Source organism: Panicum virgatum, chromosome 9N (assembly GCF_016808335.1).
Source record: "Panicum virgatum strain AP13 chromosome 9N, P.virgatum_v5, whole genome shotgun sequence".
Taxonomy (NCBI): Eukaryota; Viridiplantae; Streptophyta; class Magnoliopsida; order Poales; family Poaceae; genus Panicum; species Panicum virgatum.
The window spans coordinates 27,091,578-27,105,519 of record NC_053153.1 but is presented as its reverse complement, the minus strand read 5'-3'; the positions used below and the strand labels follow the sequence as shown (position 1 = coordinate 27,105,519).

General features: G+C 43.4%; 1 protein-coding gene across 1 annotated transcript; it reads left to right on the top strand.

The window, feature by feature from the left end:
- Positions 1–12,349: 12,349 nt before the first annotated feature.
- On the top strand, positions 12,350–13,522 carry LOC120692043 (expansin-A31-like). Its single transcript, XM_039975248.1, has 2 exons — positions 12,350–12,493; positions 12,640–13,522. Exons 1-2 carry the CDS (start codon positions 12,373–12,375, stop codon positions 13,269–13,271), a joined length of 753 nt encoding a protein of 250 aa, XP_039831182.1. The 5' UTR covers positions 12,350–12,372; the 3' UTR covers positions 13,272–13,522.
- The last annotated feature ends 420 nt before the right edge of the window (positions 13,523–13,942 follow it).

Sequence of the window (13,942 nt, the reverse complement as noted above, 5' to 3'; positions counted from 1 at the left end):
TTCACCTACACACATGAGAATCAATTTTGAGTTTTTGGAACCCAAGCGAGCTTTGGGCCTTACACATGTGTGACAAGAGCTTTGGGAACCCAAAGTTGCTTGGGGAGCTTCTTCTTTGCTTCCTTTGTGATTTTGCCAATGAATTTGGCCTTCACCTTGCCCTTTACCTTACTCAAAAGAAAATGGTTATTTTGATGCATAGATGAGTAATTTTTTGGTAAAGTAGGGAAAGGACGTGATGGCAAGGGACACTCCCTAGTGTGGTGCCCGGTGACTTGGCAATGTTGACAATATAATCCAACTTCTTTTATGAAGCTAGTCTTGATCTCCGGAGAAGGAGTAGTGCCTTGATTTGGCTCCGGAAATGAACCAAGACCTCCTTTGCCATAGTCACGAGCATTGTTGAAGAGAATTTCCTTGTGGATGTATTCTCCTCATGGGAGCTTCTCCACACTACTCTTGAGGTTGCCACTTGATCCATCAATTCCTTTTCCCTAGAAGGAGGAAGCTTGGGCACAACATTAGTAGCATGTGCATCATTGAGTAGGTCATCACATGAAGTAGAAGCATTGACCTTTTCAATATTTTCATTGAAAGAGTTCTCAAGACTTGGGTCAATTGCTTCATAGGCAAACTCAAGCTCTTGATATTTGTGAGCTAACTCCCTATGCTCTTGCTTGAGCTTTTTGTGACTCTCTTCAACTTGCTTAGCAAGTGCAAGTGACTCATGGTGCTTTTTGAGCAAGTCATTGTACTTGCCAAGCAAATCGGAGTGAGCTAGCTCTAGCTTGGCATGAGTGCTCTCAAGAATCTTGACCTTGCCCTTTTCCCTCTTGATGACGGATGTATACTCATTGATGAGGTTAGCAAATTCATTAGGATCAAGCTCATCATCACTATCACTATCACTATCTTCCTCACATACCTTTGTGTTACCTTTGCCATGAGGCACATGGGAGGTGGAGGTAGTGATGGTTCTTCATTGGTGAGAGCAATGGTGACGATGTCTTCTTCATCACTTGATTCTTCACTTGATGAGATATCGGTCACCCATTCTTGTTTTTCCACCAAGAAGCTTCTCTTGGTGTGGCGTTTCTTCTTTGGGAAGAGCTTGGTCTTCTTGTCATGGCTCTTCTTCTTCCCAAATTTCTTGTTCTAGTTTTTCTTTTCACCTTCATCATCATCGCTTGAATCATGGCGATGCTTGCTCTTGTTGTCCTTCTTTCTCTTGTCCGGCTTGGGGCAATCGGGAGAGATGTGACATTTTTCTCCACAATTGTAGCATGTTTTGTTCTTGACATCTTCCCTTGGCCGGAACATTCTTCTCTTAGGGTCAAAGTTGTAACACTTCTTGTTGATTTTGTCACTCAAGCGTGTGAACTTTCTCATCATGAGAGCAAGTTCTCCATCATCTTCATCATCGGATGAGCTTTCATGATGATCATCTTCTTGATTGCTTGAGCTTGATTCTTGCTTGATCATCTTGAGCTTGCGGGGCTTGTTGGCCTTGGTTTTGAGAGCGATTGATTTGCTTGAAGTTGGCTCTTCGGACATACCAAGAATACCCATTTCATGAGCGCGAATTTTGCCCACAAACTCTCCCACTTCCATCGTATCAAGATTCTCCTTTTGAAGCATAGCATTGATAATATTGTACTTGGGCTTCGGAAGGAGTATGAGTATCTTGCGGTTGATGGAGCCACTGTCAATTTTAGATATTTCAAGTGCATTAATGTCCTTGACAATGACATTCAAGCGAGAATACATATCATTGCAATTTTCATGAGCTACCATTTTAAAAGAATCATACTTAGCTCTAAACAAGTGATATTTTTGCTCACGAACTTTTATGGAGCCTTCATGAATTTCAATGAGCTCTTTCCAAATATCACTTGCCAAGTCCATGCCATTAACTCTAGCAAAGACTGTCTCACTAATAGCTTCGAAAATTGCATTTCTAGCCTTAGCATTCCACTTTAATTGTTCGGGGGTGGGATTTCCGGTGAACCCGGTCTTAGTCGCTAACCACACTTCGGGGTCAATCGCATCAAGATATGCGGCCATGCGAACTTTCCAATAGGCAAAGTTCTTGCCCTCGAAGTGAGGAGGCGATCCACCCATCTTGGCCATAGGTCTAGGCGGTGAAGCCTAATGATCCAAATGAGCAACGAGACTCTGATACCAATTGTATGGATCGATGGACCAAGAGGGGGGGTGAATTGGGCCTTTTTCAAATTTCTAAAATAAAATAAAGCAACCTTAACCTATGCAATACTAGTAAGGCTCAATTCACCAACCGGCTAACTAAGCAAACTACACAAGCTATAAAGGATATAACAAGATATGAAACTAAGCAAGGTAGAGCTAAGTTATGATCTCTAAGGTCAAGTACATGAATAATTTCATGAAAGTAAGTGCTTGAAAGTAAAGAGTGGGCAAGAGACGACCGGATTTTTTCCCGTGGTGTCGATGTGTTGGCACACACCCCTAATCCACGTTGTGACACTCACTAAGAGTCTTGTCACCTCCCATGTCACCGAGACGAGGGCGCTCACTAAGAGTCTCCGTTCACCATCCCGCGCGTGGTGGAGCTCAAGACACGTACAAACTTCTTCGGGCTCCCACAATCAACTTGGCCAGCTCTGGAAGAAACACCTCAATCACCAAGATCGCCTAGGTGCTGCCAATCACCAAGAGTAACAAGCTAGGGCCTTCACTTGAGCAAGAACCGATCACCAAGAACGGATTCACACAAGCTTCTCTCTACTCAAGTCCTTAGTCTTGCTTCTTGAATGATTGAATGATCAAATGTGTGGAATATGAAGCTCAAGGCGGCTCTCAACAATAGTATGAGTGTATGAATGTTGCCTGGTGTCAAGAGACTTCAAAATGACCCATTGGAGAGGTATATATAGGCAGCTCACGCGGATAGAGCCATTGGAGAAAAGCTGCCAGAAAAGTACGCAACGCCGGTTAATCCGACGGTCCTCCAAAAGTCATCGTCGGTTTAACCGATGAATTTAAACTGCCCATTTGGAAAACTAGCCGTTACAACTCAGGCAGATTAACCGACATATCATCGGTTTAACCGGTGAGTGTAGTTGTCCACTGATCAACTGAAAAACCAACTCTCTGGACAACTGCACCGACGCTAACTCAAATCCATCGTCGGTTTAACCGGTGAGTATAACCTTAGAAACACCCTGGAAAACCAACGTTCTGGACAACTGCACCGACGTTAATTTCAAATATTGTCGGTTTAACCGGTGTATGTACTTCTCCAGAATCTGATTACTGCGTTTAACCGACGTATAGAAAATTGGAGTCGTCGGTTAAACCAGTGTATAGACTTTTTCTGATTTTGCCTTTTCTGATTTGAGTCTTGAATGAAATCCAAATATTCTTGAGATATAAGTTGAAAACCACTTATTTGAACTTCTAAGAACCTGAGTGACCATAGTGTGCATCCATTTTTGATTGACCATGTCCATGCTCAAGTTACTTGGCCTTAGCCCCTCTTAATAGTGCGATCTCAACAAAACTATAAAACCTATACTAACCTAAGTGTCCTTCTCAACCATGCGACACTTAGGACTAGAAAGATCCTTTGTCTTGTTATGTGCTTGAGTTGAATACCGAGATCGTCTTTTTAAATAATGAAATTGAGGGGCCTCTTTAACATATGATCCAATGAGCGATAATATTTCATTAAGCTGCACAAACTCATTAGTTACAATAATGGTTGTCATTAATCACCGAAACAAATCTTAAGAGCCTAGATGCTTACACCGGGAAATTAGGGACATCGGGGAGAATGACCCGCACTGGAGAACATCCAGTCTCGTTTCATCTTTGCATGAACTCCTACACCGTACCCGAATGTCGGGGAGTACGCTAACCGAGAAGCAACTTCCCGGCGGACCGACAAGGCTGTCACCACCTGCGGTCTACCCCAATCACACCGTGGAGCACCGTCATATCCGAAGGATCCCGCATACCTGGGCACCATACCCGCATAAGAGGTCACTACCCTAGCACCCCCGGGTCCCCCACCCTTCGGATGGACAGGTAAGATGCTAAGGCAAGCCCGAAAGCACAACGAATCGATATCCTTACCCAGATCATCTGGTCTAAGCATGCAACTACTATAACTTGATAAAGCACAACTCAAGGCTAAACAAGCTACGAACATAGCAAGATAACCAAGAACGAACTCTGAATGATTAACATAAAGAAAGTCAGAATACAAAGCCATACCAGAGGCCGAGGATTGCTCGCCGACCCCGAGGACGACTAGATTCGCTAAGGAGATGAAGTACTAGCCTAGCTCCACTACCCTAAAGAGTACAAGTCACAAGAGAGTGTAGAGAGAGAGGCTTCCAAGTGGTGTGTGAGAGAGAGTGGTGGGAGGCCCCTTTTATAGCTTGAGAGGTCGGTTCCCGCCATCTCTAAATATGGAAACATGCCTAACCGACCTCAGGAGGATAGGATCAGTCTTCCCGCCAAAACTCAGCGGGAGAACTTTCCATAGGGGGTCGGCCGACCCCCTCTTCCCGCCTCTGGCCACCGTCCTTCTCTGGTACACTGCCTGGTGGGTCCTGATGTCAGATGGTCGGTGCCGGGGCTTGGTTGGTCGGTTTGCTCTGGTTTGTGGGTCTCCTTTGCTCATGTTACGCAGGACACGATCCTCTGCGACTTCTGTCTGCGTATTCGTCGTGTTTTCGTCTTATTCCGGACTTGTTCCCCTGAAATCATAAATTCTCGAAAACAACTGTGGAGCTAGGTTAGTGATACAAATATGCGAGTACGAGATATAGTTCTCCTTCTTAAATGAGTATAGTTGACGGTCATATTTCGCACTTAACGACCGTCAACAGCGTTGCAGGCGCGGGGGCCACGGCGGGGCGCGCGAGCGCCAAGCCGGCGCAGGCGCGTGGCCAGGCCGCCGCGGGCGCGTGGCAAGGCCGGTGCGCATGCTCACAGGAGGCCAAACGCATGGCAGCGTGGTGGGGGGATGCGTGCGGGGCGAGTCAAAGAGGCAGCAGGCGGCGGCAGCAGCAGTAGAGGTGGAGGCTGCAGGCAGATGCGGGAGCATGGAAGAATCAAGGTAAAATCGACGGTGTGATTCAGTTCATGTAGATTGAAATTTGTTTGTAGGACAAATTAGATGCGGCCTCTAGACAGTTTTAGCTAACTTTAGATTTCGGTGTTGTGATTTTTAGGTTAAATCACAGAGATATGCAATTGGTTATTAGAGTTCGGTCCTTTTTCAGCTTGCCTGATGGGGGGCCAAAGACTTGGTGGCTGGGGAAAACTTTGCCAACACAAATTGTTCACTTTATTAGAGTTCGGTCTTTTTTCAGCTTGCCTGATGGTGGGCCAAAGACTTGGTTGCAGTTAGTTAACTTCATTGCTGAACACTACATGTGGGGTTCAAAGCAACATCTATCTTTGTGGCGTGAGTTGGAGAGTGACTCTATTGAGATAAAATTTGATGAGCAGTTGTTTGAGTGGTTTGATCTCAATGTAGACAAAGGAACAATTCATATTGTTCCTCAGATAGATTATTTTGAGGGACCATTGCAGTGTTCACCAACAAAACGTAGGTGTCACCCTTCCATAAGAAATAGAGTAGCCACAATTGAGAGAGCTACAAATGTGAGAGGCAAATCCACATCCAAAAAGAAGACAACCACAAATGACAGTGTAGGTGTCGATGAGGAGGGCATGTACTCAGACACAGATTCACTTGTGGCAGCTAGTGATAGCAGCTATGGCATAGATTTGGCTGCACCTTCTGACTCTAATGATGAAGGCTCTGACCCTGAGTTTGACCCTGATGGTGAAATAGTTGATGAGGATGATGAGTTTGATCCTCCCCCATTTTCATATGATGTTGATGCTCCATGTATTGATGTTGATGTACTCTTTCCGGATGTTGATGCTGTCAATTTGGAGCAAAAAACATGTACCTGTAGAGCTTGGCAAGTAACTGGAAAGCCCTGCAGCCATGCATTAGCTTTCCTTGCAAAGCTCAGTAGGAAGGTACAAATGGATGAGTTTGTCCATGAATACTTCTCTGTTGATAGGTTCAGAAAGACATGCATTTACATTCAATCCAATGATATCCAAAGACAGCTGGCCACATGTTGATTTAGGCTACAAAATCAACAAGCCCAAGTTGAGAAAGAAACCTGGGAGGCCAAGAAAATCTAGGATCAAGGCATATGATGAGGTTGGCCCAAGTAAGAAAAGGAAGACATGTTCAGAGTGCCATGAGCTAGGCCATATAGCTAAGAATTGCCAGGGAGGTCTCACTGCTAGTCAAAAGAGAAAACTCTCATCTTCACAAAATGGACCTGGAGAGGGGAGTACTGACCCAAGTGCATCACAAACATCAAAGTAAGTGATGGATGTCCACAAATATTTTTTGCATATTAAGATTCTTTATTCTTTTCTTCACTATCAACTTGTCCACTAACACAATTTAACTATCTTCAAGTACAAGTGCAAGTGCAAGTGCTGCAAGAGGAAGAGGAAGAGGACGGGGAAGAGGAGAGGGAACAGTAGGAGCAACAACAACTGGACCAGGGAGGGGAAGGAGAGGAGGAATATCAAGAGGAAGAGCGACAAGGAGTTTGGCTGTATTGTTAGGCATAGATTCTCATATGTGATGCTTGTCATTTGACCTGTATAAGCTCTCCAATACTTTGCTTTTGTTAGACTTTAGTGTTGGAATCTGATATGGATATGTTAGTACCTATGTTTGGACATGCTGGAATGTGATAGGTTGCTTTTGGTGGACATATATAAGTGTGTTATGCAAGTTATGTGAATTTGAACTTATCATATTGTGTCATGTTGCTGCCAAAACTTTGAAGAATTTATCAAATATTGGTCATTTTTGCAACTTATAAAAATCTGGTTTGAATTTGATAGAGAAAGTTTGTTTCAAATCTGTAAAAAAATTGTTCTATTTAAAACAGGGGTACGTAAAATCACCAAACTCAGATAATAGTAGGGGCAAAATCACCATTTCACTTCGAAACAGGGGCAAGAATGCCAAAGCCCCTTTCAGTTTCAATGTATTTATGAATGTTCCATATCGAATATATGACTTGTGTCTGTGCAGTATAGTTGGTGTCTTTTACTAGTAGACAAAATTCAGCTCAGTTGTTAAGGTATAGGTCCAAGTTTGTTAGATAGTTAGGAAACTAATTGATCATTTTGGGTGAACCGTAAGAATTTTGGTTGTTGAATCAATAATCATTGCAATGAGCGGGTCAATGCTATGATGTTGCAATGATCATATATGTGCTTGTGATTGATGGATTGAATAAGGTCAGGATTCTGTATCGCATGGCGTCCAAAAAAGTATCTAGAGGTGTAATATACAGGAATTTATCATTAGTTTATTTTGATAATGACAATGCAACTTCGGGCCTGCTGCACCCATGATTAGTTCAGTGCCATAGTTTCGAGCCCTTGGGGATTAGGGGAATGACGATGGCTGTGCCTCCAGTCATCAGGTGATATGCAAGATTGATGGCATTAGCGCATCGTCTTCAAGTGGTTCTGTCTATAGCTTCTGACACACAGAGTCACAGATTATATATAAACCACATCATTCTTTTACCCCGCCCCAGATACACACACATCTCTCTTCCTATGGTAATTACTAGCTATACACGTTATTTGGTTGGTTTAACAACTTAGCATCAGGCACCCTAAGGGGTGCCGTAGTTTCTTTAAAAAAGAACACTTAGCGCTGAATACACTGTTTACGTTGAAACATTCAGCTAAGTTAGTTTAGTCTGGCCGGAGGAGTCAGTTAAGGGCGTTTCTTGATCACTTACGATGAACAAAACCAAAAGAATCTTGGATGTTGGATCAATCATTGCAATGTGCAGGTCAATGCTTTGATGTTGCAATACATATGTTCTTGTGATCTTTTGATTGAACAGGGGTCATCAGAGAGACTATCTCTAGAACCACTTTACGTTCAGTAGCGCTATACCTAACTACATCGATCATTAGTCAACTAAGAAAGGTACACTATTAATTATATAAACAAAAAATACATTTTTGGAACAAAGAGGTTTAAAGAGAAATATCAAGGGAGGATCAACAGTCCGACAGAAGATGTTACACTCCTTCATGGATCTAATCTAATGTCCACACTTGCAGAGAGTTTCCCTTGTCATGAAAGCTCAAAAGTATGCGCCCTGTGTTCAAAAGTAGGGAACTCGATCATATAGAAACTTCAGATCAAACATCAAGGGCAATCATCCATGTCAGATTTGTAGATTCTAAGCAAAGCCCCAGTGTTTTGTTTGAATTTGAATATTTTTTCATATTGTCATTGTGATTCCTGAGTCGTTGAAAACTGCAGTCCTCTTGACAGTTTTCTAGTCCAGTCCCTCAAACAATTCAGAACCCTTAAGCTTAAAGCAAACATGCCCAATTATTCTCCTGACCGATATGGAGTTACAACTGGCACATTTGAGCTTGCAGTTCTAAATTAATGAGTTTTTTCAACCGTATGAATTAGTGAACCATACAATCTATCTCCATTATTCTTTCTCTGAGCTAATAATGTTTTTCATATATATATATATAGGAACCATACATATGAATTGTACTTTTCATATAGGAAACCTAATGTTTAAACAACTGCCAGGCTCCTTGTGTTAATCTCACTCTGAACGAACTGGTGGTCAGATGTGGTGTTCGGTTGCACCTCCTTCTGAGGCCTCAACTAATGTGGAAGGGATCTTTCGTTGCTGTGCAAATCGTCTTGACGGAGGCAGCTACACACACTGCGTCTATACTCTGCAAGTTTTTATATAGGATGATAACACAACTCCCTGCTGCCAACATCCATATGATTAGTTCGTGTCAACGCCACATTATATTGCTTTGATGTTGCAATACATAATAAGTACGTACATCCTTGTGACTTTTTGATTGATCAGGGTCATCAGAGCTAGAGACTATCTCTAGAGCCACTTTACATTCCATAGTGCTATACCTAACTACATCGATCATTAGTCAACTATGAAAGGTACAATATTAATTATATATATAATCAGAAAGCACATTTTTGGAACCAAGAGGATTAAAGTTTTCTCCAATGTAGATTGCTAATTTAGGTAACGTGAACAACCATTCATCTGTCTTGATTAGCTAGTTAGATTTGCATATAGTATATAAGATCCCATTTCATCACTACCGGAAATTGAGCATTTGTCGTGAGCTTGATCGTTTGTTGTCTGCAAATTATCGAGCACACGGCAAATGCAACACACACCGCAAATCAATACTTTGTCGTCTGCTTGTCTACAAGCACACGACACACATCTGGCATACGGCAAAATAGACAATTTGCCGTGTGCAGGACTTGAAAAACATGACACATGTATGGCACACGGCAAAATAGCCAATTTGCCGTGTGCCCATACAAGCCCACGGCAAAACAAAATATTGCCATGTGCTTTCCTGCTTTGCCGTGTACATGGAAAATTATTTGGAAAAATGCCCTCCAAACTTTTTCTGCTATGCACACACTGTACATGGTACTCCATGTTAAATTTTGGCTTGTTTCTCGATCTTTTTGCTATATTTAGTCATTTTATTTTGTTAAACGGATTTCCTGGGATAAGTCAAATTTGAACTGCAAGTGTTTTGAATAATAGAATATAATAAATAAAAAATGATATTCATCTTATTGAGTTCAATGTGAGGCTTATCCATGAAATGGAAGGAAATTTTGAACATCTTTCTCATGAACCATGACCACAAATGTGTGGTCGAATCGTTTTAAAATTGTATAAAAAGTTAACAAAGTCTGAAAATCATAAGATTTGTCATGATATTATGATTTCATATGTGGAGGCTAAGGTAAAAAAAACTTAGAAGGTTTCACTCAAATTATGACGTACGATTCTTACAAATCGAAGCATCTCCGGGGAAGATTCATAGAGTTGATAAGTAGTCGTTCAGATTTCAAGTCAACGTGACGGTCTAATGGAGTTGTAGTACAAAACTTTTTCTATATACAATTGACAACTTAGATTGTTTCATGCCAAATTTTTGTTATTTTTCGTAGCCGTTTGATAATTTTAAATTTTTTATTCATTAAACAATATCATGTGATATATATTAAAATTGAGCTATAACTGCATGAAATAATGAATTTTTTAGATTCATCAAACATGAATTGTTGAGTCATTTTGGCAAGATATTTAATATACATTCAATCAAATTTACTTAAACACAGTACGCAAATGATTTAGTTATTTAATATAATTTATAGGTGGCGGACCTTCCGCCGGTCAAGAAGTTCGGGTGTTCGAACCGTAGAAGTTTCGGATGTCCGAACGTCTTGAACGATGGACGGTCCGCCCATCGGGAGCAGACGGTCTGCCACCTAAAAATGGGTCATTTAAAATTTGAAATTCACTTGCTGTGTGCCAAATCCAGAGCACTCGGCAAAGCAAGTGTTTGCCGTGTGCCAGATCAAGAGCCTCAAACAACCAATTTACTCTCGGTTTAGTATAATATATGGGGAAAGAAACAGAGTATAGACACAAGTGATAGTGTGGTCAGTAGTAGAGGAGGTTACGCGCGAGGGGGAGGTTGCGGGTTCGAATCCCGCTGGCCGCTTAGCGCGCGAATATTGCGCGAAAAATGCCACGACTTGCGACTTTGACGGAGTGGGCGGGTGGCTGGGCAGTGGGGTTTTCCCGAATTAAAATAATTTTTTGGCTATTTGTTTCAGGTTTTTTTGGATCCAAATTTTGCCAAGTGTCTCTTTGCCAGCTCATGTTTGCCGTGCAGCCCGTTGTCGTGTGTCACACACAGCAAAACCTTTGCCGTGTGCAATCATGTTGCACTTGTCCTAAGAGAGATCAAGGAAGATCAACATACAGTCTGACACAAAACGGTACACTCCTTCATGGATCTAATCTAATCTCTGTAGAATTTGCCCCCTCTCATGGAAGTTCAAAAGTAGGCTCTGTGTTGAAAAGTAGGGGATTCATCATTCATAGAAACTTGAGATCAAACAGCAACGCAATCATTCATGTCAGATTTCTAGATTCCCTAACAAAGCCCGTGTTTGAATTGGAATATTTTTTCTTTTTCCATTGCGATTCTTGAGTCGTTGAACTGCAGTCACCTTGACAGTTTTCTAGTCCAGTCCCTCAAACAATTCAGAAGCTTAAAGAAAACATAGTCCCAATCATTCTCCTAATAATCGCTATGGAGTTACAATTGGCACGTTTGAGCAGTTCTAAACTAAAGAGTTTTCTTTCAACCATGAATTATAGTGAACCATACAATCTATCTCCATTATTCTCCCCTCTCTCTGAACTAATGTTTTTCAGATTTACTCCTCGTCAATCGATTGAAATCTTGCTTATCCATCAACCATCAAGATTTATACTAAAAATTAAATAAAGACGGAAGATTTCAATTTAGGATTGGGGGGCTACCCTCGGTGCCCGGTTATAGAGGGAGCTTCGGGCTGCTCGCCGGCCGGTGGTGGAGGCGGGGGAGAGACGGCGGTGGAGTTCGTATAGAACCATACATGAATTATGCTTTTCATATAAAAAAACTAATGTTTAAACAACTGCCCAGGCTCCTTGTGTTAATCTCACTCTGAACGAGAACTGGTCTGAGGCACTACCGGAAATGGCATGTGTTGCCGTGTGCCACACAGTTTACCTTGCGCAATTTCTCGAGCACACGGCAACAATCTTTTGCCGAGTGCGGAAAAATAAACGCACAGCAAAAACTAGGCATACGGCAAATAAGCTCCCGTAGTGCCGTCGTGTTCAGTTGCACCTCCTTCTGAAGCCTCAACTAACGTGGAAGGAATTTTTGTTAGTTGATCGTTCGTTGCTGTGCAAATCATCTTGACGTACGGAGGCAGGTACTTCAGCGCGTCTATATACTCTGCATGTTTTCATATAGGATGAAAACACTCCTGCTGCCAACATCCATATGATTAGTTAGTTCGTTCCAACGCCACATTATATTTTGATGCCATGGAGAGCCGGGGTAGTTCGCATGGATGGGCTCGGTACGGTGGAACACAGATTTCCGTTCAGAGACTAGCTTCTGCCACAAACCACGACGACCATCACCCCACCAATAATCCCCCAGAGCTGTTTTTAATGAACTCTCGCACCTTCAGTTAGTAGCTGCCTCCCCCGCGATCTCCTATTTAAGCAGCGGCGTCCCTGGTGCTTTGCATCTCATCGTCCCACAGGCCACAGCTGAAACCAAAGAAAACCCGCCCTCGCTACTGCCATCTCGTTCTCGACACTCTTCAGCTACCTCTAGTCCTCTACACTGACGACCACGGAAATGGTCAAGTCCCTGATCTTCTTGTGCACAGCGTTCGCAGCGTGCCTCGCGCTCGCCGCCGCCGACTGGTCTCCGGGCACCGCCACGTTCTACGGCGGACCCGACGGCTCCGACACCATGGGTAAGCTTACTATACTAATAGTGTTGCACTTTGGTCCAAGAGCTGATGAGCTACGTGAACATTTTTGCCAACGGCGCACGCACGCACTTACTATGGCGTCGCCGCTAATGAATAATGTGTGTATGTGTGTGTGTATGACGATACAGGCGGCGCGTGTGGATACGGTAACCTGTACGACGCCGGGTACGGCATCAACAACGCGGCTCTGAGCGAGACGCTGTTCAAGGACGGCGCGTCGTGCGGGCAGTGCTACGTGGTCATCTGCGACGGGTCGCGCCCGGGCGGCCAGTACTGCAAGCCCGGCACGGCGATCACGGTCTCGGCCACCAACCTGTGCCCGGCCAACTACGAGCTGCCCAACGGCGGCTGGTGCGGCCCGGGGCGCCCCCACTTCGACATGGCGCAGCCGGCGTGGGAGAACATCGGCATCTACCAGGCCGGCGTCATCCCGGTGCTGTACCAGCAGGTCAAGTGCTGGCGCAACGGCGGCGTGCGCTTCAGCATCGCCGGGTTCAACTACTTCCTGCTCGTCAACATCCAGAACCTCGCCGGCAGCGGCTCCGTGGGCGCAGCCTGGATCAAGGGCGACAACACCGGGTGGATCCAGATGTCCAGGAACTGGGGAGCCAACTGGCAGGCGCTCTCTGGACTAGTCGGCCAGGGGCTCAGCTTCGCCGTGGTCAGCACCGGCGGGCAGTACATTCAGTTCCTCAACGTCGTGCCAGCGTGGTGGCAGTTCGGCATGGCCTTCAACACATACCAGAATTTCGACTACTGAACCTTACAGGTAGCAGAGGGATCGATCCCCCTTAGGCCCTTATAGCCATCTCTTGATGGCAGGGTTGGATGAAGAAGGGATGCAACACTACTTTTATTTATTTTTTCCTCCTGAAGATACAACGCATATTATGCTTTTCTTTTTCTTTTTTTTTTGCGAGAATCATTCTTTTCAACATTCTATTGTCAAATTATATAAGTTCTGTACGTAGACAATATAATGTGCCATGTGTAGACTTCCAAATTTTATTGGTCAATATACATATATACTATATTGATGTATCTGAAATCAGGTGCGGATCCATGAAGAAAAAAATACACGGGGGGTCTCAGTGTATACAAGCGCTAGACACCTAGACCAACATAAGTTCATAATGTCCTATATATACAAGACAATTCTTGTATCTTAAAGCAGTAGTGCATACCAAACCAAGACACCAAGCAGTTGACTCAATAAGTCACAAGGTAAATATATTAATTTCTAAACTCGTTTTATGAATTGTACAACTAAATTCTTTGAGGAACTAACGTACGACAGTGTTTCATCTCTTCAAGCAGGTTTATGATTTTATCAATGCAATATTGTCTATCCCAGTGTAGCATATATATCATCAAGTCATTAAGCCATTCATCATTTGTTTTGCTCCGCAAATCTGCCTTTATAATAGACAT

What these genes read in the sequence shown, in the direction of transcription:
- LOC120692043 (XM_039975248.1), top strand. Translation starts at nt 12,373, where the DNA reads ATGGTCAAGTCCCTGATCTTCTTGTGCACAGCGTTCGCAGCGTGCCTC. An exon ending in CGACGGCTCCGACACCATGG is followed by an intron (nt 12,494 to 12,639) that starts GTAAGCTTACTA and finishes ATGACGATACAG; the next exon opens with GCGGCGCGTGTGGATACGGT.